Source organism: Canis lupus, chromosome 2, assembly GCF_003254725.2.
Source record: "Canis lupus dingo isolate Sandy chromosome 2, ASM325472v2, whole genome shotgun sequence".
Lineage (NCBI taxonomy): Eukaryota > Metazoa > Chordata > Mammalia > Carnivora > Canidae > Canis > Canis lupus.
Window position 1 is genome coordinate 22,860,451 of NC_064244.1, and position 23,235 is coordinate 22,883,685.

Sequence of the window (23,235 nt, forward strand, 5' to 3'; positions counted from 1 at the left end):
CTGTGCTGAGCGTGGAGCCTGCATAGGATTCTCTCTCCCTTTCCCTCTACCCCTCCCCCTCTCGCTTGTACACACATGCTCTCTCTCTCTCTAAAAAAAAGTAAAAATAAGTTAAAAATATAATAAAAAACATAATGCGAGCTTAACACTCAATTCAGGTAAACCAAGATAAAAACGTACCCTTTTATCGGTGTAGCAATAAGCTATATCATTAATAATGTTTGAAACAGGAGTCTATCTCTGTGTGATAAATCATTTAACAGGAAAAAAAAACTCACTAAAAGCCAATGAATGCCACCGCTGCTTCTCATCACAATATTTGGAATTTTCAACTTGCTACTATCAATATAGTACCATAGACCTGGTTATCTGAGATTTTGCTTTCAACATTTTGCGTTAAGCATGGTCAACCTACGTCCAGAAGTAGATGATCTTCCTCCTGACTTATGGTCAGAAGGTGACTAGTAACTTTACCCTTTGTCATAATGCCTACGTCATTCACCTACTTCATCTCATCACCTTGGCATTTTATCATCTCACTCCATTAAAGAAGGGTAAGTACAGCACAATAAGATATTTTTAAAAGAGAGACTATATTTGCATAACTTTTATTATAGTATATTGTTATGATTGTTATATTTTTTATTAGTTATTGTTAAGCTCTTACTGTGCATAATTTATAAATTAAACTTTATTATAGTGATGTATGCATAGGAAGACAGTATATGTAGGGTTCAGTACTATCTGTGGCCTTAGGCATCCAATGAGAGTCTTAGAACGTATTCCTCACAGATGAAGGAAGGATATAGGTGCTTATACTATTTGCACTTTAAAACTTTTTCTAAAAAATCATTTCTGCTCCCTATATTCCCAGTTATTCCAGAAAGATGTTTTTAAAAGAGAGAAAGCAGTGAGGCCAGCTAAAACTAAAAAGATGTTTCTGCTTAAATATAATTAGATACAAGGGTGGTGGTGGAGGGATGGGTGAAATAAGTGATGGAGATGAAAGAGTGCACTTGAGAGAAGCAGCAAGTGATGTATGGAAATATTGAATCACCATATTGTACACCTGAAACTAATATAACATACTGTATGTTAACTAACTCAAATCAAAATGAAAATTTAAAAAGCTAAAAATTTAAATAAATAAATAAAACTAGTTATGGAAAATGTGTATAAAAATGACAAAAGGAAATTACAGACCAATATCTCTGATGAACATGAATGCAAAAATTCCCAACAAGGTATTAGCTAATCAGATCTAACAGCACATTAAAAAGATTATTTATCACAACCAAGTGGGATTTATTCCTGGGCTGCAGGGATGTTTCAATATCCATGAATCAATGTGATACACTACATTAATAAAAGAAAAGACAAGAACCATATGATCCTCTCAATAGGTGCTGTATGCCAAAAACCATTTGGCAAAATACAGCATCCTTTCTTGATTAAAACTCTCAACAAAGTAGGGATAGAGAGAACATACCTCAACATCATAAAGGCTATATGCAAAAGACCCACGGCAAATATCCTCCTTATGGGGAAAACCTGAGAGCTTTTCCCCTAAGGTCAGGAACATGACAGGGATGTCCACTCTCACCACTGTAGTTCAACATAATACTAGAAGTCCTAGCCTCAGCAATCAGACAACAAAAAGAAATAAAAAGCATCCAAATTGGCAAAAAAGAAGTCAAATTTATCTCTTCACAGATGACATGATATCTATGAGAAAACCCAGAAGACTCCACCAAAAATTGGTAGAACTGATACAGGAATTCAGCAAAATTTCAGGATATGAAATCAATGCACAGAAGTCTGTTGCATTTCTATATACCAATAATGAAGCAGTAAAAAGAGAAATCAAGGAATCAATCCCATTTAAAACTGCACTAAAACTCATAAGATACCTAGGAATAAACTTAACCAAAGAAGTAAAAGATTTGTACTCTGAAAACCATAGAACACTTGTGAAAGAAACTAAGGAAGACACAAAGAAATGGAAAAACATTGGAAGAACAAATACTATTAAAATGTCTATACTAACCGAGGCAATTGCATCTGCCTTCAGCTCAGGTCATGATGCTCAGTCAATTAAGCTGGGTGGCTCAGTCAGTTAAGCATCTGCCTTCAGCTCAGGTCATGGTGCCAGAGTCCTGGGATCCAACCTACATCAGGTTCCCTGCTCAGTAGGAAGTCTACTCCCTCTGCCCCTCCCCCTGCTCATTCTCTCTCTCTCTCTCTCTCATAAATAAATAAATAAATAAATAAATAAATAAATAAATAAATAAATAAAATCTTTTTTATTTTATTTTTTTAATAAAATCTTTTTAAAAAAGCCTATACCACCCAAAGCAATCTACTCATTCAAAATCAAAATAATACCAGCAATTTCACAGAGCTGGAACAAACAATTCTAAAATTTATGTGGAACCAGAAAAGATCCCCAAAAGCTAAAGTAATGTTGAAAAAGAAAACCAAAGCTGGAGGCATCACAGTTTCACACTTCAAGTTCTATTACAAAGCTATAATTATCAAGCTAATATGGTTTGGCACAAAAACAGACACATAGATCAATGGAACAGAATAGAGAACCCAGAAATGGACCGTCAACTATATGGTCAACTAATCTTCAACAGAGCAGGAAAGAATATCCAATGGAAAAAAGATAGTCTCTTCAACAAATGGTGTTGGGAAAATTGGACAGCAACATGCAAAAGAATGAAACTGGACCAGTTTCTGATACTATACACAAAAATAAATTCAAAATGGATGAAAGAGTTAAATGTGAGACAAAAATTCATCAAAATCCTAGAGGAGAACATAGGCAGCAACCTCTCTGACCTCAGCCACAGCAAATTATTTTTAGATCTATCTCCAGAGGCAAGGAAAACGAAAGCAAAAATGAATTATTGGGACTTCATCAAGATAAAAATCTTCTGCACAGTGAAGGAAATAATCAATAAAACTAAAAGGCAACCTATGGAATGGGAGAAGACATTTGCAAATGATGTATCAAACAAAAGGTTATTATCCAAGATCTATAAAGAACTCATCAAACTGAACACCCGAAAACCAAAAAATCCAGTCAAGAAATGGGCAGAAGACATAAAAGGACATTTCTCCAAGAAGAAATGTCATCCAGAAGACTAATAGGCACATGAAAAAAATGCTCAACATCACTCATCATCAGGGAGATACAAATCAAAACCACAATGAGATACCACCTCACAAGGGTCAGAATGGCTAAAATTAACCACTCAGAAAATAATTGATACTGGCGAGGATGTGGAGAAAGGGGCACCCTCTTACACTGTTTGTGGGAATGCAAACTTGTGCAGCCACTGTGGAAAACAATGTGGAGGTTCCTCAAAAAGTTAAAAATAGAGCTACCCTATGACCCAGCAATTGCACTACTAGGTATTCATGAAAAGGACACAAAAATAGTGATTCAAAGGGGCACATGCACCCCAATGTTTATAGCAGCAATGTCCACAATAGCCAAAATAAGGAAAGAGCCCAGATGTTCACTGACAGATAAATGGATAAAGATGTAGTGTGTGTGTGTGTGTGTGTGTGTATATAAAATATTACTCAGCCATCAAAAACAATGAAATCTTGTCATTTGCAAGGGAATGGAATTAAAGAGTATAATGCTAAGTGAAATAATTCAGAGAAAGACAATTACCATATGATTTCACTCATATGTGGAATTTAAAAAGAAAAACAATGAACATCGGGGAAGGGAAGGAAAAATAAAAGGAAATCCGAGAGGGAGACAAACCATAAGAGACTCTTACCTCTAGGAAACAAACTGAGGGTCACTGGAGGGGAGGTGGGCCGGGGGATGGGTTAACTGGGTTATGGGCATTAATGAAGGCACTTGATGTAATGAGCCCTGGGTGTTCTATGCAACTGATGAATCACTAAATTCTACCCTGAAACTAATGATACATATATGTTAACTTGAATTCAAATAAAATCTTTACAAAATGATAAAAGGAGAAAGGCTTCCTAACCAGTTTTTTTCCTACTTACAGGAAACCTGAGTAACATCTTTGGAGAAGCAACAATGAGGGGTTTTCGGAAGTTCCGGACCATCTGTCTCCTGAGCAAGTGGAAATATTGTGAGGGGGTAGTTGGGTTCACCACAAACATGTTTACTGTGTCTCCATCTACTCCTTCTTCTCTGCTGTCACACATCTAAGAGAGAAACAAAAGAAAGGAACAAATGTTCAGATCACCTAATTCAATGAATCAATCAATCCCTGTCCTAAGGGAAACACGTCTGTATACTGATGACTCTCAAACTTATCTTCCACACACCTGTTTTTATAGTTCTTCCTCAAACTGTAGTTTTGTATTTCATGTGTAGTCCTTAACTTACCTGCAATTTATTTCTGTCAACTAGTTTTTATAAAGTCATTTTCCTGTATTATTAGCTATCAATATAAACTATCTATCTACTGTTCTATCTACCTTTCTACTAATCTGTCACCTAGCTGTATATTTTATCTGCACTTATGCCAAAATAGCTAATGATATTCATGTACTTAGGGTGATGTACATAAATGTCTCCATTTACTCAAAATGCACCAGAAGATAATAAAGATTTATAGATAGAAGGATGATAGATGAGTAGATGTGATTAAAACAAGTACAGTGTAATAAAATATTAATGGTAGCATCTAAGGGGTTGGCATATGAATATTCAATGTAAAATTTTATGACTTTTCCATAGGTTTGAAATATTTCATAATAAAATATTAGGAAGCCATAGGTATAAAAAGACGTAGGTAAAGATCCTTACCAAACAATAACAGTGGTTATTTCTGGGTGTTTATTCAAATTTTTTTTTAAGATCATGAATCATTTTATTTTATTTTAAAGATTTTATTTATTTTATTCATGAGAGACAGAGAGAGGCGGAGACATAGGCAGAGGGAGAGACAGAGAGGGTGGAGACATAGGCAGAGAGAGGTGGAGATATAGGCTCCCCTTTGGGGAGCCTGATGTGGGACTCAATCCCAGGACCCCAGGATCTCGCCCTGAGCCCAAGCCAGATGCTCTACCACTGAGCCCCATAGGCGTCTCAATCATTAATTGTTTTATAAAATACTATCATTAATCAAAAACAATTTTTTAAATAAAAATACAGATTTCTAGGCCCCACTTGGAATAATCTGATCTCGTATTGGTCCCTGTGTGTCTTTGCAAAAAATCTCCATAGGTGATTCTGATGATCAGCCTGGTTTGGGAACCACTGACCTCTGCCATCCAAGAACCACTTTAATCGTCATAAAGCCATGATAGTAAGATATCCAAGGCATCAGATTGATAAGGAATAATGACTTTGCATTAAATCTATTTCATTCAAATACTCCAAGGTCTTAGAGCTTAAGGCATGCGTTAAGTATCTACAGGAGGTAGTTCTATTTCAAAGCACCTAGGAAGCAGGAAAGGATTTCTTGGAATGCAGAAGGTGTTGGACATACCTGCAAGAAACGCTCGATGCGGCAAGAGGAGTGGTCGGGTCCAGCCCCATCATACCCGTGGGGAAGGAGAATAACAATGCCGCTCTGTAGCAGCCACTTGGCCTCTCCTGGAAAAACACACGACGGGAAATAAGAACCCTCTGACGCAGGAGCAGAATGGTCTGATGTGATTTGAGCAGTGGCACAAGTTTAGTTTGCTGTCTGATCCCCTGGCATCATTTCCATCCCATGCCCTTTCAGGCAGCGTTACACGCTTCAGAGGAAAATATCCACCCTACCAGCTGAAACCCCATAGGACATGCTCACTGAAAGGGCTTTAGCAGATGGAAGACAAATTATAAGGTGAATGTCCTGGTTTCAAGGACAGCAGGTACCACTCTGATTCCATGCCAGACACAGCACCTACGGAGAACAGGTGGCGCCTGCCCTTCCTCACAGCACCACTTAAAACAGGCCACTGTCCGCAGACTGCAGGTGTGACACTTGGGACAGCCTCCGGACGGGTCAAAGGCCAGTCTCCCCAAGGCACTTCTCCTCCTTACAACTACAAGGTTACAGAGAAACACAGCCACAGGGAGGCCAGAAAGGCGCAAAATCCCAGAGTGCTTACCCCCAAAAAATGGGGTGAGAGGGACTCACACGTGTACTTTACATACTTGAAATTTTACAATAAGCAGCTTCTGCTCTTGTAAATGATGACTGAAAACAATAAAGACGCGCAACTACCAGCTTTCAGATACTTAAACATCCATGGGTTGAGGGAAGTGGACTTTCAAGGCTGCCACTCGCTCTGACCACAAATCCTCACGGAGTCACCCCTGCCTGCTTGGTGTCCATTCACCTGCCCCAGGCGCATTCCTGCAAGTCCCACTGCCCAGGAGCTGGCAGGTCCATGCCCTGCTCCCTACGGCCAAGCACAGTCCCCTGAGAAGGTGCTGCCCCCACAGTCACTGAGTGGCCCCCGTCCCCTGGCAGCTTTTGTAACCATCTGCCGGCTGCCATGCCTGCCCCAGGGGATGGCAGGGCAGCCCCCAAACTCTCCTGGGGGGCTGTGCTGTGCTCCAGCATCTCAAAAGCAACTATGGCCCCTTTCTATGTACTTGTCCCCAAGACGCTGAGACCGTCCATCCACTCCACATGCATATGCCAACACCAACCTCCAGAGATGAACGTGTCAAAAATGATCTGAGCACCATTGAAGAAATCACCAAACTGAGCCTCCCAGAGAGGCAGTAACTTGGGACTTTCAATGCTCATCCCATATTCAAATCCCAGGACAGCCTCTTCTGACAATGGGCTGTTGCTGACCTAATACAAAGGGAGAGAACAGAAATACTGTCATGCAAGGAGAGATGGGGCATGAATGAGTAAGGCATCACAAACCCTCTCAAAAGGAGGAGAGGCATAGAGTGGAGTGTTCTTTCCATTCATCTCCACATTTCTATGAGAAAGGAGATCTACTGCTTTCTGTGAAGATGAGCACAGACCTTCCTTATGACCTGCCTTGGGCTCAGGTCATGATCTCAGGGTCCTGGGATCTAGCCCCACGCTGGGCTCCCTGCTGGGCAGGGAGTCTGCTTCTCCCTCTTCCTCTGATCCTCCCCTTGCTCATGTTCTCATACTCTCTCTCTCTCTCAAATAAGTAAATAAAATCTTAAAAAAAGAAATTTCCCCTGACCAGTGTTCTACAGCTGTAGCTTCCTTTCATGGTCAAGCTTCTAGAAGAATTATCTAATCCACTCCAGTTTCTGTTACCCCTCAAGCTAGTGCAATCTAGCTTCTGTTCTTACTCCTCCACTAAAACAGCTCTATATGAGGTCAACCCTTGACCTTCCAGTGGCTAAATCCAATGGCCACGTTCTTCTTCCTCACATCTGACTTCTCCCTCCTTCAGTTCATGACACAGTGACTCCCAGTTCTCCTCCTGCCTTTCTGGATGCTTTTTTGGGGGGGAAATTTCCTCTGCCAGCACCTTAAAAACCTTTTCCCAGGACCCCTCAGCCCTCTTCTTGTTCTGCTCTCTCCTAAGGAGATAATCCCACCTCTGTGGTTCAAACATTTCTACACCCTGATGATATCTGAACCTGTACCTCTAGACTACACTCCTTCATTAGCTCCAGACAGACATACCTAAATTGCCTTTCTCTAATGGACAGAAACCTCTATGTTATTCAGCCACATCAAAGGCAAACATCCAAAACTGAATCATCTTTCCTTACCAAACCCATTCCTTCTCTTTACATTTGGGTGAATGCTGTCATCATGTAGCAATTGTCTGAGTCAGGAAGCCAGGAGATAAGCAAGATTAGTCTTTCTTCTCTAACTCCTTACATCTACCACTAAGTCTTACAGCTGTTCTTCTCAAATCTGGCCCCATTTTTTGTCTGCACCACTATTGCCCTAATTCAGGTTCCCACAATTTCCTGCCTAGACTATTGAGAAACCTTAGAAACTGCCCTTACCTCAATAAAGCTGGGATAGAAAAACTATCCAAAGTTCTCATCCATCTTCAGCTTCCATAGCTCGGTCAGGAGGGCTCTTTCTGATACAAATCTTGATCACCTGCTCAAAATTCCTCCAAGGTTTCCAGCTTACATAATATTCTAAGTCTTTCATAATGCAAGGAGTCTGGCCAGTCTCCTCTTCCTTACTCCTGTACCCACTTTGCAGCTTAACCTCCAGTCACATGAAGCTATTTGGAGTTCCCATCCTCTTACTTCACAGGTTTTGTATGTACTATTGTGCCCACCTGGAATAGTTCTCCCTACATGCATCAGATTGGGCAACTCCTCATGTCCTTCTAGCCCCAGCTCAAATCTGGCTTCCTCCCCAAGCTTCTCCTGACTTCCCAAGTAGACTCTCTGACCTTCACATGTGCATTCATGTACTTTGCACGCTTGTATAACATCTACCTTCATTTCTTGAATTTATTGCTTTTATTTATTCCAAAATGCTTTTGAGATGGCTCACAACATACCAGATATACAATGTGATCATGTAAATGTAAGCAGAGAGAAAAAAGATAAAGATTGAGACATACAACAGAGGGGAAAGACAACCTAGTGACCTATAGTTACCAAGGGTACCATGGCCCCCGCCCCTTCCTGAGAGCCATTGCTGATAGGGGAATGCTGCACAATTGCAGAAATCATGAAGCATACACGATAAAGACAAGCTACTCCTCAGTGAACTGCAACCACTCTCAGTACGACAAGCAAGCAGGAGTTCCTGCGAGGGTCTTCATATAAAGGACATGGCATCAGAAAATTAATGAAATCTTTGACAGCATCTTCATAACAGATGCAAGGCATTTACTTGGGGCTTTCTAAATAGTAATATTCAAAATGAACTGATACTACATAACAAGTCACAATTCAATAAAAGACACTGGGGCCAGGGGGTGATCCTTAAGATTTCAATATCTAGATCACCAACCTGACTTGATCCAGGGGTAGATTTTAGACTAAAGTAAAGATGAGCTTCATGTCCTTTTAAGTAATTGTCCTGGAATCTTGCTTTTGACAAGTGAATTTTTTAAAATATTGAATATCAGTAAACTCAAGATTATACTCAAACAAATGACTAGAGTAGGAAAAAAGATGACATGACACTAAGCATACCTTGAAGGATAATTTATCTTAATAAACATTATATGCCCGGCATTATGCTAGTTGTCAGAGAGATAAAAATGAAAAGACCCAGTCTTCATAAAAATGAAAGACCCAGGGTCTCATTAGCCTTTGACCCTATAGAATAGCTCAGGGACTAGCACATAGAAACACATGGTAATAGATATATTCATCAAGCCCACCAAACCTTAAAAAATAAAGTAATCTTGAGAAAGCTGGACATTTTTTTAAAGTAAGCTCTATGCCTGCTGTGGCACTTGAACTCATGACCCAAAGATCAAGAGCTTCATGCTCTACTGACTGAAGCAGGGCTTTTTTTTTTTTTTTAAAAAGCAGGGCTTTTTTTTTTTTAACAGGCAAGAAATATTGGCTTATTGTCCACTTGCTCAGCTTACTTTAATGAATTCAGCAACACACAGATTATAATGTCAATTTTGGATTGAGAAAATGAACATCTGTTTGACATTTATATGACTACAGATAAGTAGCTAGAGTAAGATAGCTCTAGTCTACTCACTAACTAGTGCATTGCTTGCATTCCAAGTGTATAGACCTACATTCTCCACCCACTCAGCACCCTTTATTTCAAAAAGGATCGAACCCATGTTGTTGCAAATAGCAAGATTTCATTCTTTTTTATGGCTGAGTACAATCTAGAGGGTATAAGGCTAAGTGAAATAAATCAGTCAGAGAAAGACAAATACCATATGATTTCACTCATGTGTAAAATTAAGAAACAAAAGAAACGAATGAAAAGAAAGAGAAACAAAAAAAACCAGACTCTTCGAGAACAAACTGGTTGTTACAAGAGCGGAGGTGGATGGGTGGATGGGGAGGAGGTGGATGGGGGGATAGGAGGATGAGGGGGACAGGTGGATAAGTGGATGGGGGTTGAGGAGTGGTTGGGGAGGGGTGGATGGGAGAATGGGGGATGAGTGAAATAAGTGAAAGGATTAAGAGTATGATTATCTAGATATGGAAGTGCTGAATCACTATTTTTTTTGTACACCTGAAACTAATAACACCATGTTAGTATACTGGAATTGAAAACTAATTGGAAAAAAAATAAGTTTGAATCCAAAGTTGCTGACATATGTTTCTAGTTTTTTTTTAAATCCTGTAACTATAGGGCACCTGAGTAGCTCAGTGGTTGAGCATCTGCCCTTGGCTCAGGTCATGATCCTGGAGTCCTGGGATCAAGTCCTACATCGTGCTCCCCACAGGGAGCCTGCTTCTCCCCCTGCCTATGTCTCTGCCTCCCTCTGTGTGTCTCTCATGAATTAAAAAAAAGAAAAAAAGAAAGAAAGAAAGAATCCTGTAAGTATAATTATCAGCACCTAGGTTTTACAGTAGATGAAAAAGACATCCTACCTCTAGAAACCCCTTCTGATTAGGGTCCATATGGTTCAGGGGAATAAAGGTGTCATCGGTCTTCTGGCAAACCACCATCGCATGCCTCTGACTAAAAGTTCCACGGCCAACATCCTGCCCACTCAGACGGACATTAAAACCTTAAGCAAACAAATAAGGATAAAAGAAAAATCCAGATTCCAATGAATAACCTAAGCATTAACAAGGCATGATGACCCTCAGTTCCCATACATCAGCTCATCCTGAGAATTTTCCTTAGCAAAGACATTCCCTTATTAAAATATACCTGTCCAAAAATAAAAATTAAAGTAAAAAAATAAAATATACCTGTCCTATACTCAAAAGTCTGTGGAAGATGAGATTATACAAGAACAGAAAGACATCATTTGCTCTACAATTTTTAGAGGAAAATATCTTTCCAATTTATCCCTCACAGAGCCCTTTGTTTCCCAGCAAGAAATGTTCTGTAGTCTTTCTCTGATGAAGGTTACCAACATGAGTTATACTAAGATTAAATAAAAATAACATTGTCGAGTAAGAAAAGTTTAGAACCTCTCTAGTCAATGAAAACGACAGGAGATAGTTCTAATTCAAAACCACGGGAGTCACATATAACAAATGTCACACAGAGCATCCCCTGCCAGCTGTGCAGCTAAACAGAAACTTCTTACCCTGAGCAAGTAATGAGCCCAAGGCAAGAGCTTCTGCTGTGGCCCAGTCTACCTTTGTTCCATCCATCACTTTCTCCAGTCTGGACTGCAAAAAATGGAATGAAAAAAAAAAGAAAAAAAAATGGAATGAGAAAGAAAAAAGACATTTTTAAGAGTCTACCCTCTTTTTCACACGGAGGACAAAAAATGTAATGCAACAATGGAAGTATCAAAATCGTAATGTTAAGTAAAAGAGAAAGTGCAGAAGGAAATGTAAGAGGATGGTCACAGTTGTAGGTTTTCAAACAGGCACAATAAGCAGGCACTCCGGTTAGTGGTTAACCTGTGCATGGGGAGGAAATGGCTCCAGGGAGGGCACGAGGGGAACTGTACTAATATTTTAGTTCCTTAGCTGGATGGTAAGTGCATAGATTGTTTTAAGGATCTCTGTACCTGGAGCGCCTGGGTGGCTCAGTTGGTAAGGCATCTGACTCTTAGATTTGGCTCAGGTCATGATCTCATTCATTGTGAGATCGAGCCCTGCAACGGGCTCCCCGCTCAGCGGGAGTTTGCTTGGACATTCTCTCCCTCAACCCCTTCCCCCCTACCTCAAATAAATAAATATTTTTTTAAAAGTCTCTTTATATATAATAAAAACCTAAAAATGAAGCTAGTGTTGTAAAGATCATCCAGAGGACAGTGCCTTGTTCAAGCTTAAGAAAGGCCTTTAGCTTCTTGCTCCTCTGTCTTCAGCATGGAGAGTCCCATGTTCTGGGAAACTTCCGAGGCCCATGCAAACCAAAACTTCAATATATTTAATATGAGGGGCGCGTGGGTGGCTCAGTCAGTTGAGCATCTGCCTTTGGCTCGGGTCATGATCACAGGGTCCTGAGATCAGGCCCCATGTCGGGCTCCCTGCTCAGTGGGGACTCTGCTTCTCCCTCTCCTCTCCACTCATGCTATCTCTGTCTCTCTCTCTCAAATAAATAAATAAAATCTTAAAGAAAAAAAAAGCTATTATATTTAACATGAGACAATATGTAAAACTGCAACGTGTATTAGGGTCTAAATGGTTGCCTTTGGAGATGTGCGTGTTGATTTTTATTTATTTTTGTTTATGCTACCCCTCCCCCCAAAAAGCATTTTCTGCTCACTGGTCAGAAAAATCAAAACAGGCATTCCAGTACAGCTGTATTTTGGATGATATACATGTAGTACATGTGAATGTCATGCATTAAACATGTATGAATAAATAAAAGGAGGAAAATGAGAAATAGGCAAAATCTGAATGGAGTATCAGTACCAAAACATGTATGTGTGTATGAAGGGAAGAAGAAAGAATGGAGGAAAAGTGGACAAGTCCAAGTTAGATGACTATCAGTACCAAAACACCCCTAGGATCAGTTCCCAGAACCTAGTGACATACAATAAGTGATTGTCAAAATCATTAGCCAACTGAAAAGACAGATCAAGGCCAATTTCTTTGCTGTACAAGACAAACAATAGCCAGAAATTTTAATGCTCCCTACCTGAACGTACATCTTCAAAAGGTGACTGTGCATCTGGAGTTCCTCTGGCACCTCCACAGACTTCCTGCCAATAAACCGCAGGAGATCGAGGGGCACACCCGTGTTCCACGTGGTGATGCAAGCTTGTGGCTGGACCAGGCCCTGCCAGTGCGCCTGCAGGTTGGTGGCCGGGGGGTTGTAGTGGTCTATGTGAGTTAAATGATCATTTAACTTTGCATAGTAGGAGGCTTTGATTTCTGACACCTCTTCTGGGGTCATGAGTCCATTGGCAATCAGGTGCTCTGCATAGGTGTCTGGGATGCTCTTTCGGGCTCTGGCCAAGAAACGGGAGAAAAGTCAATCTGATTTGTAAAAATCAAAGAGTGACAGATACAGTCATTGTCAAAGGTATTACAGAGCATCATCACTATAAACAAGGCAAGTGGGGGGTGCCCGGGTGGCTCAGTGGTTGAGCATCTGCCCTTGGCTCAGGTCATGATCCCGGTGTCCTGGGATCCAGTCCCACATCAGGGTTCCTGCACGGAGCCTGCTTCTCCCTCTGCCAATGTCTCTGTCTGTGTCTCTTATGAATAAATAAATAAAATATTGGGCAGCCCAGGTGGCTCAGCGGTTTAGCGCCGCCTTCAGCCCAGGGCATGATCCTGAAGACCAGGAATCGAGTCCCACGTCGGGCTCCCTGCATGGAGCCTGCTTTCCCCTCTGTCTGTGTCTCTGCCTCTCTCTCTCTCTCTCTCTCTCTGTCATGAATAAATAAATAATACCTCTAAAAATCAATCAATCAATCAATCAATCAATCAATAAATCTTAAAAAAAGGCACACAGGACATGTCAGGAACTAGAAAGAGGGAGTGGTTGCACAACATTGTGAATGTACTAAAAGCCTCTGAATTGTTCACTTCAACACAATCCATTTCATGTTATGGAATTCTCACTCCAATACCTTTTTGTTTTAAGAATTTATTTATTTATTTAATTATTCATTCATTCATTCATTCATTCAAGAGCCTCACAAGCAGATGGGGCAGGCAGAGGGAGAAACAGACTCCCCGCTGAGCAGGGGGCCCGATGTGGGGCTCAATCCCAGGACCCTAAGATTATGACCTGAGCTGAAGGCAGACATTTAACTGACTGAGCCACCCAGGTGCCCCTACCTCACTTTTTTTTAAGGCAATAGTGAGTAATAACCTCTTGCAAACAATAACAAAAAAACAAATTCATCTTTTTAAGCTTTCATCTACATCAAGGCAGAAGTAATTAGTAGAGTTTCCCTATAAATTGACACATTCTGGACAGTTATTCTTTATAAGACTAACCTACATTGTCTACCCACCCCTTTATTTCAAAAAGTATTGAACTCAAAGTTACCAACATCTATTTCAGGTGGCTTTAGTAATCCAGTTACTATAATAATCAGTACCTCAGTTTAATAACAATAATAAGGCCACTCTACGTTCACGGAATACTTTAAACTACAAAGTTTGCTCACATACTTTATTGTATTTAGTCCTGACAAGAGTGAGAAGTAAGCCAGATATTTATTTATTTTTTTAATGAGGCCCTGAGCCACATCAGGCCACTCAGCAGCTGAATTCAAACAGAACTCAGGGATGCCTGGGTGGCTTAGTGGTTGAGTGTCTGCCTGTGGCTCAGGTTGTGATTCCGGGGTTGGGAATTGGGTACCACAGGCCGGGGCTCCTCGCAGGGAGGCTACTTCTCCTTTTTCCTGTGTTTCTGCTTCTCTCTCTGTGTCTCTCATGAATAAATAAGTAAAAGCTTTAAAAAACAAAAAACAGAGAACCCAGATTTATTCTTCCAAAAGCAGTTCACTACCTGTATCCAGAAAGACCTGTAAAATGTCACCCAATTTATTTTTCTGCTTCCATTTATATCTATGAGGAAATAAAGTGGGGAAGGGGCTCTGTTGTACTTTCTAGTATCAAGAAAGGAAATTCCCAAGTAATATATTCCTCTCTGTCACATTAACCCTCTGCCCCAGCACTGTCCAATAGAAATGTAGCCTGAGCCAATGTGTAGTTAAAACTTTCTTGGGGTCCCTGGGTGGCGCAGCGGTTTGGCGCCTGCCTTTGGCCCAGGGCGCGATCCTGGAGACCTGGGATCGAATCCCACGTCGGGCTCCCGGTACATGGAGCCTGCTTCTCCCTCTGCCTATGTCTCTGCCTCTCTCTCTCTCTCTCTCTGACGATCATAAATAATAAATAAAAATTTATAAAAAAAAAAAAAACTTTCTTAGTGGTCATCTGAGTAAAGGTTTAAAAAAAACAGGTGGAATTAATTTTAGTAACATTGATTCAACTCAATATATGCAAAATATGGTCACTTCAATACTTTATCAACATTAAAAATAACTATTGAGATAGTTTACATTCTTTTTGTCAGAGGGAGTCTTTGGAATCTGGTGTGTATATTACACTTACAGGCCATCTCCAGGAGGACTGGCCACATTTCAAGTGTTCAGTAGCCATGTATGGTGGTGGCTTTCATATTGGACAGCATGTTTCTCAAGATTCCTTACAATCCATCATGTTACCTCTTGCCAAGGCACCGAGTAAGTCCTGGAGGACCGGTTTTCGGTCCTGTCAAGGGCATAACAAGTAGCTTTGGGTTTTGGGCTTAGTCTCCTACTACCTTAGTCTCCCATCTGCAAATGAGGTTGGTAAATGGCCTTCGTTCATTCATTGAGCAAACGTGTAGAGTTTGAAGAATATGAGGAGCTCTCGTAGGACCCATAGTATGACCATACCAGTTTGGTCAAGACTCTTCCAGTTTTAGCACTGAAAGTTCTGTGTGCTAGGCCACCCAGGGAGTTGGTCACCCTACCTCAGAGTGTCTAATAAAAATAGTAAAAATAATGTGAGCACTATGGGGGCAAGGGGACCTTCAACAAATGTCTATAGTTGTACCTGATGATTTTATACATGACTGGGTTGGTGAAGAAGGGCTCGTCCAGCTCGTTGTGGCCCCACTGCCTATAGCATAACAAATCAACAATCACATCCTTCCGGAACTGGCGCTGGTATTCAAAAGCCAGTTGTGTGGCACGGACCACTTCCTCTGGGCTATCTCCATTGACATGGATGATGGCGCAGCCCACAAGCTTCCCTGAGGCAGAGAAGACAGATGAAACCAGCCAGCTAACCCCAAGCGACATTAGCCCACCTCCAAGTCCTATTGCCTGTGTGGGGAGGCAGCCCACATACTCAGAGGTGGTTTGGCTGGGTTGTTAAGAACCCATAATTTGGAGTCCAGGTGACAGGAAAGAGGTCATGTCCCAGCTCTGCGACTTACTCTGTGACCTTGGTAAACTTAGGAATCTCAGTTTTCTTATCTATAAAACTGGAATAATAGCTCCTACCTATTAGTGATGTAAAGCATACATGAGTTAACAAAAAAAGTCCTAGAATGTGCTTCTGGTATCTCTAACAAACTAATCACAAAAATTTCAAATAGATAGGGACCTCTGGCTGGCTCAGTTGGAGGAGCATGTGACTCCTGATCTTGGGGTCATGAGTCTGAGCCTCACATCAGGTATAGAGTGTGCTTAAAAATAAATGAACTTTAAAAGAAAATTCACATAGAGAGCCCAAAAGGCATCCAAGCCAGGGTCTGGGTACAACTATTCCTACCAACTAATAGTTTTTGTAACTCTGTGAACTGGGTAATGGGTAAAAAAGCCCTGCCTTTGTCTTAAAACTGCCAATTTCCAAGGTAAAACAAGTCAACTTTGCTTCATCACATCTGATTTTTTAACCAAGACCACTTAGCCAAATTCACTTACTGAACATATCCTTCTTGACTAAGGTCTTGGGTACCCCAGGTCTGAATCTCCTAAAGACAAGTACCCTGGTATAGTACCAACTGTGTTGATCTTTGGTTTTCACCAGATCACTCAACTGGGTACTTGGGCCATTTGAGATGACACCTTCTCAGTTCCATTCTTGTCTTATTTCCTTGGGTTCAAAGATCACACTCACACTTTTAAAGGAATATTAATAACACTGTTGGTAACTACTGACCATAGCTGATCCAAAATTTAAAATGGGATAACCAGCAAGATTCACTCTTCCGAGTGAACTAGATGTTGATCTAGGGCTGCCTCCCTATTTTACATACCGATATCACTGCAGTATAAGGAAGACCTTCCTCTTTCTGCAGGAGTGGTATAACCCAGCTGGTTATTGACAATCAGATGGACACTCCCACCAATTCTGAAATGTGGGAGATTAGACAGCGTAAATGTTTCGGGGACAATCCCCTGACCACAGAAAGAAGCATCACCGTGAACCTAAATCATGGAGGAGAAAACGAGAAAATGAACTCATAAGGGGTGTAGAAATTTATGTTCCCAATTTGGAATAAATTGTTTTCCAATAGTAACAGGAATAAAAAACAACCATGCTCTCTCTCCCTGCTCCCCTGCCCTCCCCAAATTCTGCTGGTTCTGTATAGGATTTTCTAGAATGATTAGGTTGACCTCAAGCAGGTTTCAAAGCCTTTCTCCTCTTGTGGCCACCAGGTTATTTACTCTACCTATCCCCACATTGTCACTCACACCCATCACTTCTGATATACCCATCAACATTCTAGAACACACAGCAGCACCGCAGAAGGAAGGGCTATTGGAGGTACAGAAGGAAAATCAGCTCCAGTACAATTTTCATGAAAACAGCCTGCAAGACATGAGGAAGAGTGCACAGCTTTGAACCCTCTCTCTTCCTCAATCATCCTGCCCCTGAAAAGTCTGTGTGCAGCTTGCATCGCCTGGTCCCCACTAGGTGTGCTGGCCACCGCTGTGAACTTTATTAAAGAGGATGATGTGACAGCAAAGAGAGGAGGCAGGGAGGAAAATTTATCACAGGTAAGTGAGAGGATGCTTTGAGGAACCAACAAAATACTACCACACAACATCCAGAACATTTGAAGTCTGTTAGATCACAATATTATCACAAAACCTGACAGACAGAAAGTGGTAGAGAAAAGAGGAAATCTTTTTTAGGAAAGTTAAAAGCAAATAATAAATGAATGGTAGATCTTGGAAGATCTTAGAAGAAGGTATGAGTTCTACTGACTTCAGGCTAAAAGGCAATTACCTGTCAAACCAACAAAATCTTATACACCTTAAATTTATGTAATGTTGTCAAATATACTGCAGTAAAAAGTAAATTAGATAAAACTCTATTATCATAAACAGTCAAAATGCTGGATTAAAGAAGAAAATGATCTGAGAAGCCCTAACAAGATAACCATTGTGACTCTAACAATAACAGAAGACCTAAATATGAGTGAAGAAGGAATACTTTGAGTAGATTTGTTAAAAGGACATTGAAAATATCTTTAAAATAGTTATTTTTATGTAAATAGAATGTTTTGGCTAAAAAAGGAAGCACTCCTTTGCGTGACATTTCCAGTCCACACCTTCCCTTGGCTAGGAGTCTATAGGTATGAGTCCCATTTTGGAGTATCTATATCTAGTAATAGCCTACCCCTACATTATCTCTACAGCATTAATCCACTCAACAGCCAGGTTGGGGAACCAGATAAGGATGTCACAACTGTTCTTTTCACAGATGAGAAAACCCAGGCTCACTAACAGTGTATATTTCACTTTGGACTAGTCGCTGGGGCTTCTATAATACCTCTGGGGTTTTTTCCTACTTGTTTCTCCACCTCTCCAAGTCTTCCTCCTGGATCAAGGAACTTATGTACACGCTCTCATTTAATTCTCAGAACACTATGAGGAATGTAATGTACTCCCATTGACCTATGAGATACAGAGAATCTAGGCAACAGAACCAAGTACACTAAGCCAGAAAGCAGCAAAGCCAGGATTTGAACTCAAGCCTTCTTGGTTCCATGGTCTTTGTCTTTTCTGCACCATGCTACACTGTAAAGTCCAACCCTTAGCCACAGGGTCCAGGGACTCCTGGCATCTGAACACTCCTCCTTGCTGATGGGATTTCTAGGCGGTAGTGATGTAAGAGTAGTTCAATAAAGCAAGGAAGAGGGAGGGATGTGTGCCTCTTCTGCTCCTTTACAAAAATGTTACAGTAGAGGCATTGATAAGAATATAACACTGGGGAGGGGGACACCTGGGTGGCTCAGTTGGTTAAGCATCTGACTCTTGACTTTGGCTCACGTCATGATCTCAGGGTTGTGGGATCAAGCCCTGTACCAGGCTCCATGCCCAGCACTGAGTGTGGAGCTTGCTTAAGATTTTCTCTCTCTTCTTCCGCCTCGGGCCCTCCTTGCCCCCCCCCCCCAACACACTCCCTCTCTAAAAAGGAAAAAGAACATAACATCTGGTGTCAACTATACTCAAACAAAAATTTTCCAAAAAAAGAACATAACATCTGTTCATAACTTGCATCATTTTATCATGGTCTTTAGATTCTTGGCACTAGAGCACACATGTGCCATTTGCTAATTTTACTTTCTTCTTAAATCGGAAGAGAAACCACTCCACCATGCCCCATAAAGCTTTTTAGGAGTGAGGGTCCATAAACACACAAATGCTAGGTGAGGTGGAAGCTACTTAGCCAAACACGGTATAAATGACAATCTACTTTCACAGGGTTCAGGACCCAGATAAACAGAAGAAGACAGGCAGAAAAAGTAGCATCCAGAATCTCACCCACCACACTTTTATGGGCTCCAAATTTAGAGTTTTCACAAGAAATCAGAATTGTGTCCTTGAACAAGGCAAGACATGTACAGACACAGCAGGGCAAAATAATTTTGTAACACAAAGTAGACAAAAGAGGGCACTCAATTTCTCGTCACTTTAAAGAAAATGCCATGTCCACCTCTTACTCCTGAAGTCCATGTTAAGACCTGCTTAATGCACTGGGTAAATGCGAGTGACTGAAATATTTTAGAGTAACATGAATTAAGTCAAGTGAAAGGTAAAGAGAATGTTGGCTAACAACATTTCTATTTCAAAATACCATTCTATAGACAAATGCAATGCTGCCTACCAGCTATTTACCTACTATATATTTCTGGTGCATGAAAAATTAACATGAATAAGATACAGCTCTTATTCATGTAGGTAGCCAAATATTTTTCTGCCTTATAGATTTACCTATTCCTCTGGGGTTTAACAACTCAGTTACTGATACTCAGAATTAACTACTGCCCAGTAGTTAAAAGTTCATATTTAAATGAATACTCATAGAAAACCAAAGTGACCCACAGCCCAAACCCCTAGGCTGATGGGTTACAAAAGACTGGGGTGGGCAGGTAAAGGACACAAGAGCCACACTAATAATTTGTACTTGACGCGTTAATGCCAAAGACCTTTATTTTGTTTTATTATTTTTATTTATTTATTTATTTATTTATTTATTTATTTTATTTTTTTAAGTAGGCTCACACCCAGCATAGAGCCCAATTTGGGGCTTGAACTCACAACCCTGAAGTCAAGACCTGAGCTGAGATCAAGAGTTGGATACTTAATCTATGGAGCCACCCAGATGCCCCAAGATCTTTATTATAAAAGAAACAAGCAAGACTTGTTAGATACATGAATACCAGGTAGTTTCCTAGGAGTAATGACATCTGTCCTCTGAAAAGCATCAGGGATACCAGTTGATACCTCCTTAAATAACTCACAACTCAAGAAAACAAAATAAAACAAAACACAGTGAAACCTCAGTAAAGCCAGTTGCTTTGAGACTAGACATCATGTCTGCTGTTAATTTTTAAAAACAAGCCTGGAATCTTCTTTTCCCAAAAGTTCATCTCAATTTCATCTCAAACGACCACCACCTTCTTTAAGAACTACCAGCCTGGGCTTACCTTCCTCCTGGTCTCCCCAACCTCTGGCTTTACTTCCTGAAGCTACAAGTACCTGTAAGCAAATGACTTTGTCCCCAGGCTGAGCTGAACTGTCTGGAGAATAGTCTCCATCCTGTCTAGACTGCTGCCTGCCACGAGTCTTCCCGACAGCCACAGGGTTGACGGCTTCCAGGTGTGAGGGGTTAGGCAGCATGGTCACGTGGAGGGGATGGTGTGCGCCAAAGTCCAGGTCAACCGAGGAGGTCAAGTGAGATAGGACATCTCCCGTGGCTGAAACATTTTCCGGAAATTCACTTAGGCCTCTCATTTTACGGAACATCAGCTATTATGAATAAATATACAAGAAAAAATGTCTTTTTATCACAATGGAGACCAGAGAAGAGGTGGTTAATTTAAACCATACAATTAAAAAAACTTTGACACTTATGTTTGTATAACTATTATCACCATGTATTCTTTAAAAAGAAAGGTACAAACTTCAAACTTTAGAGATCTTCACCATCAAATGAAATACCAACACTTTGAAAAGATCTCAACATGACTAGTTAGACATGTAGATAGTAAGCTAGGTAGTACGATGTAGGATAGTTACCTCTGCCTTGCTACATGCAAAATAATTTTTCTTAAATATACCTGTTAGAATATATTCTCCAAAAGGACTTTTTATGAATCTTGTTAAAGGTAAACAGGAAAGGGGTGCCTGAGTGTCTCAGTTCGTTAAGTGTCTGCCTTTGGTTCAGGTCATGATCCCAGGGTCCTGGGACTGAGCCCTACATCAAGCTCCCTGCTTAAATGAGAAGTCTACTTCTTCTTCTTCTGCCCCTCCCCACCACTCGTGCTCTCTTTCTCTCTCAATTAAACACATAAAATCATTTTTTTTAAAGATTGTATTTATTCATGAGAGACACAGAGAGAGAGAGACAGAGACATAAGCAGATGGAGAAGCAGGCTCCTTGAGGGGAGCCTGATGCAGGACTTGATCCTAGGACCATGTTCCGAGCCAAAGGCAGACTCTCAACCACTGACCCCCCAGGAGTCCCAATAAAATCTTTTTAAAAAGAAAATGATAGAATAGAACTTAATCCCATTTAGACACAAGATGACACACATCTATTAGTTCAAGTCTCACCTAAAAAATTCTACTGTTCAATTCTCAAAGGACTTCATTTCATTTTCATACTCTACTTCGAGACATAATGTTACTACCCATCTTAAAAATGCATAAGCAAGAGGAATTATCAAAATTGTTCAAGGTCCTTGGCTAGGTCAAAGCCGGGTCTTAAGCCAAGGTGATTACCAAAAATAGCATGCTATCCTCATTTATCCAAATGGTTTGGATGACCCAAAAGCTGCTTACTGACCTATAGAAGCACACATAATTAGAGTGTGGGTACATCCACGTTGCTCACAAATATGAGCATTTATAATTCAGCACCTTTGAGTCATGTTTTTGTCTGCAATAATTTAGGAATGCAATTTGTGGTTCAGGGATTTCTGCCTGTGTTTAAGCACATGCCTCCACCTGTCAATCGTTTTATTCTGTCGTAGTCTGCCTTTTGGAAAGCATTTGTCTTTGAAAGGTTGATTATCAATTTCTTGGCATCAGAAAAACTGAGGTACGAGTAGTAGTGGTAATGCTTGGCTCTGAGACACGACGTCGTATTATATTTTCTAATGGTTTATGGGTAACACCTCCTTCCATAGGCTCTATTCACTCCATTACCTCTCACAGTCCCTTTAACATTTACAATTACTTTTAATCTCCTGGCCAAGATCAGAAGTGAGGTTTAGTCATACACAGTAGCCACGATCTGATTAAATTCCAAGTCGCTCTGATGTTCCCGGACATAAAATCTGCAGCCTTGACTCTCAAGGCTTTTGAGTTGGATGGAGCAGGGACACCAAAATCCAATTATCTATAAAACCATTCCCGTGGGTGGTCTCCCAGGATAAAAATGCATTAGTAGCTTTAGTACAATATGTTAAGTATAAACCCTGCACATAAATGGAAGGTAGAATGGACTTCTTGGAAGGTAAAATTATAAATAATCGCACAGATCTTAATGTTTGTTTGAACAATTTTTATGAAATCAGGAAAGTGTGCTTCAAAGAGCAGAAGTAATCCATTCATATCATCTGCAAGAAACCAAACTAACCTTTGACTTCCCTGAGAGAAGAAAGGATGCATATAAGAATACACAGAAAAGCAACCCAAACACGAAATCTATCCATCCATTAATTAAGCTACCTCTTGGACCAACAGTACAGATGTTTACTTGCGTTTCTACAAGGAATTATTATCATCGGTTCTATTGTGTCACAGTCAACTGTGCATCAGAGAAAGTATCTTACCTCTGGAGGGAACTGCAGAAGGCCTGTCAATAAATTAAGTCTCCCTCTGTGGGGCATGCCAATAATAACATCCGTTATCCCGCTGTAGGCAGACATTTTCAGCAACTCATGGAAAAAGCCCATCATGCTTTCAGCTCCTTCGCCCCCATACCGCTTCACCGTGGCAAACTTGGTGGCCAAAAAGTGGTCAAACTCCTATGGAACAGCACGGCAGACACATGTGTTGCAGGAAGACAGCTGGCCAAAGTCAGACACACAACGTTTATGTGTGTTGTAGGAAGACCCCACATTACTCCAAGTGGTTATAGTGGTACCCCTTCACGACACACTCCAGAGATGGACAGGGCGTGGCAGGAAAGCTTGGCAAGGACACCAGCAGGAAAGCAGAGAAAAT

The 23,235-nt window shown here is 40.7% G+C and overlaps 1 protein-coding gene across 1 annotated transcript in view; it reads right to left on the bottom strand.

Annotated features, from left to right (window-relative positions):
* The window catches only part of DHTKD1 (dehydrogenase E1 and transketolase domain containing 1), a 52,021-nt gene that overhangs the window by 8,385 nt on the left and 20,401 nt on the right, over positions 1–23,235 (bottom strand). The window contains exons 4-13 of the mRNA XM_025445207.3: positions 22,842–23,036; positions 20,542–20,811; positions 16,806–16,977; positions 15,596–15,794; positions 12,675–12,987; positions 11,167–11,251; positions 10,496–10,635; positions 6,653–6,803; positions 5,496–5,602; positions 4,039–4,203 (exon numbers count right to left, since the gene is read on the bottom strand). Of these exons, the coding sequence (XP_025300992.1) occupies positions 4,039–4,203; positions 5,496–5,602; positions 6,653–6,803; positions 10,496–10,635; positions 11,167–11,251; positions 12,675–12,987; positions 15,596–15,794; positions 16,806–16,977; positions 20,542–20,811; positions 22,842–23,036 (1,797 nt within the window). The remainder of the gene's footprint in view (positions 1–4,038; positions 4,204–5,495; positions 5,603–6,652; positions 6,804–10,495; positions 10,636–11,166; positions 11,252–12,674; positions 12,988–15,595; positions 15,795–16,805; positions 16,978–20,541; positions 20,812–22,841; positions 23,037–23,235) is intronic.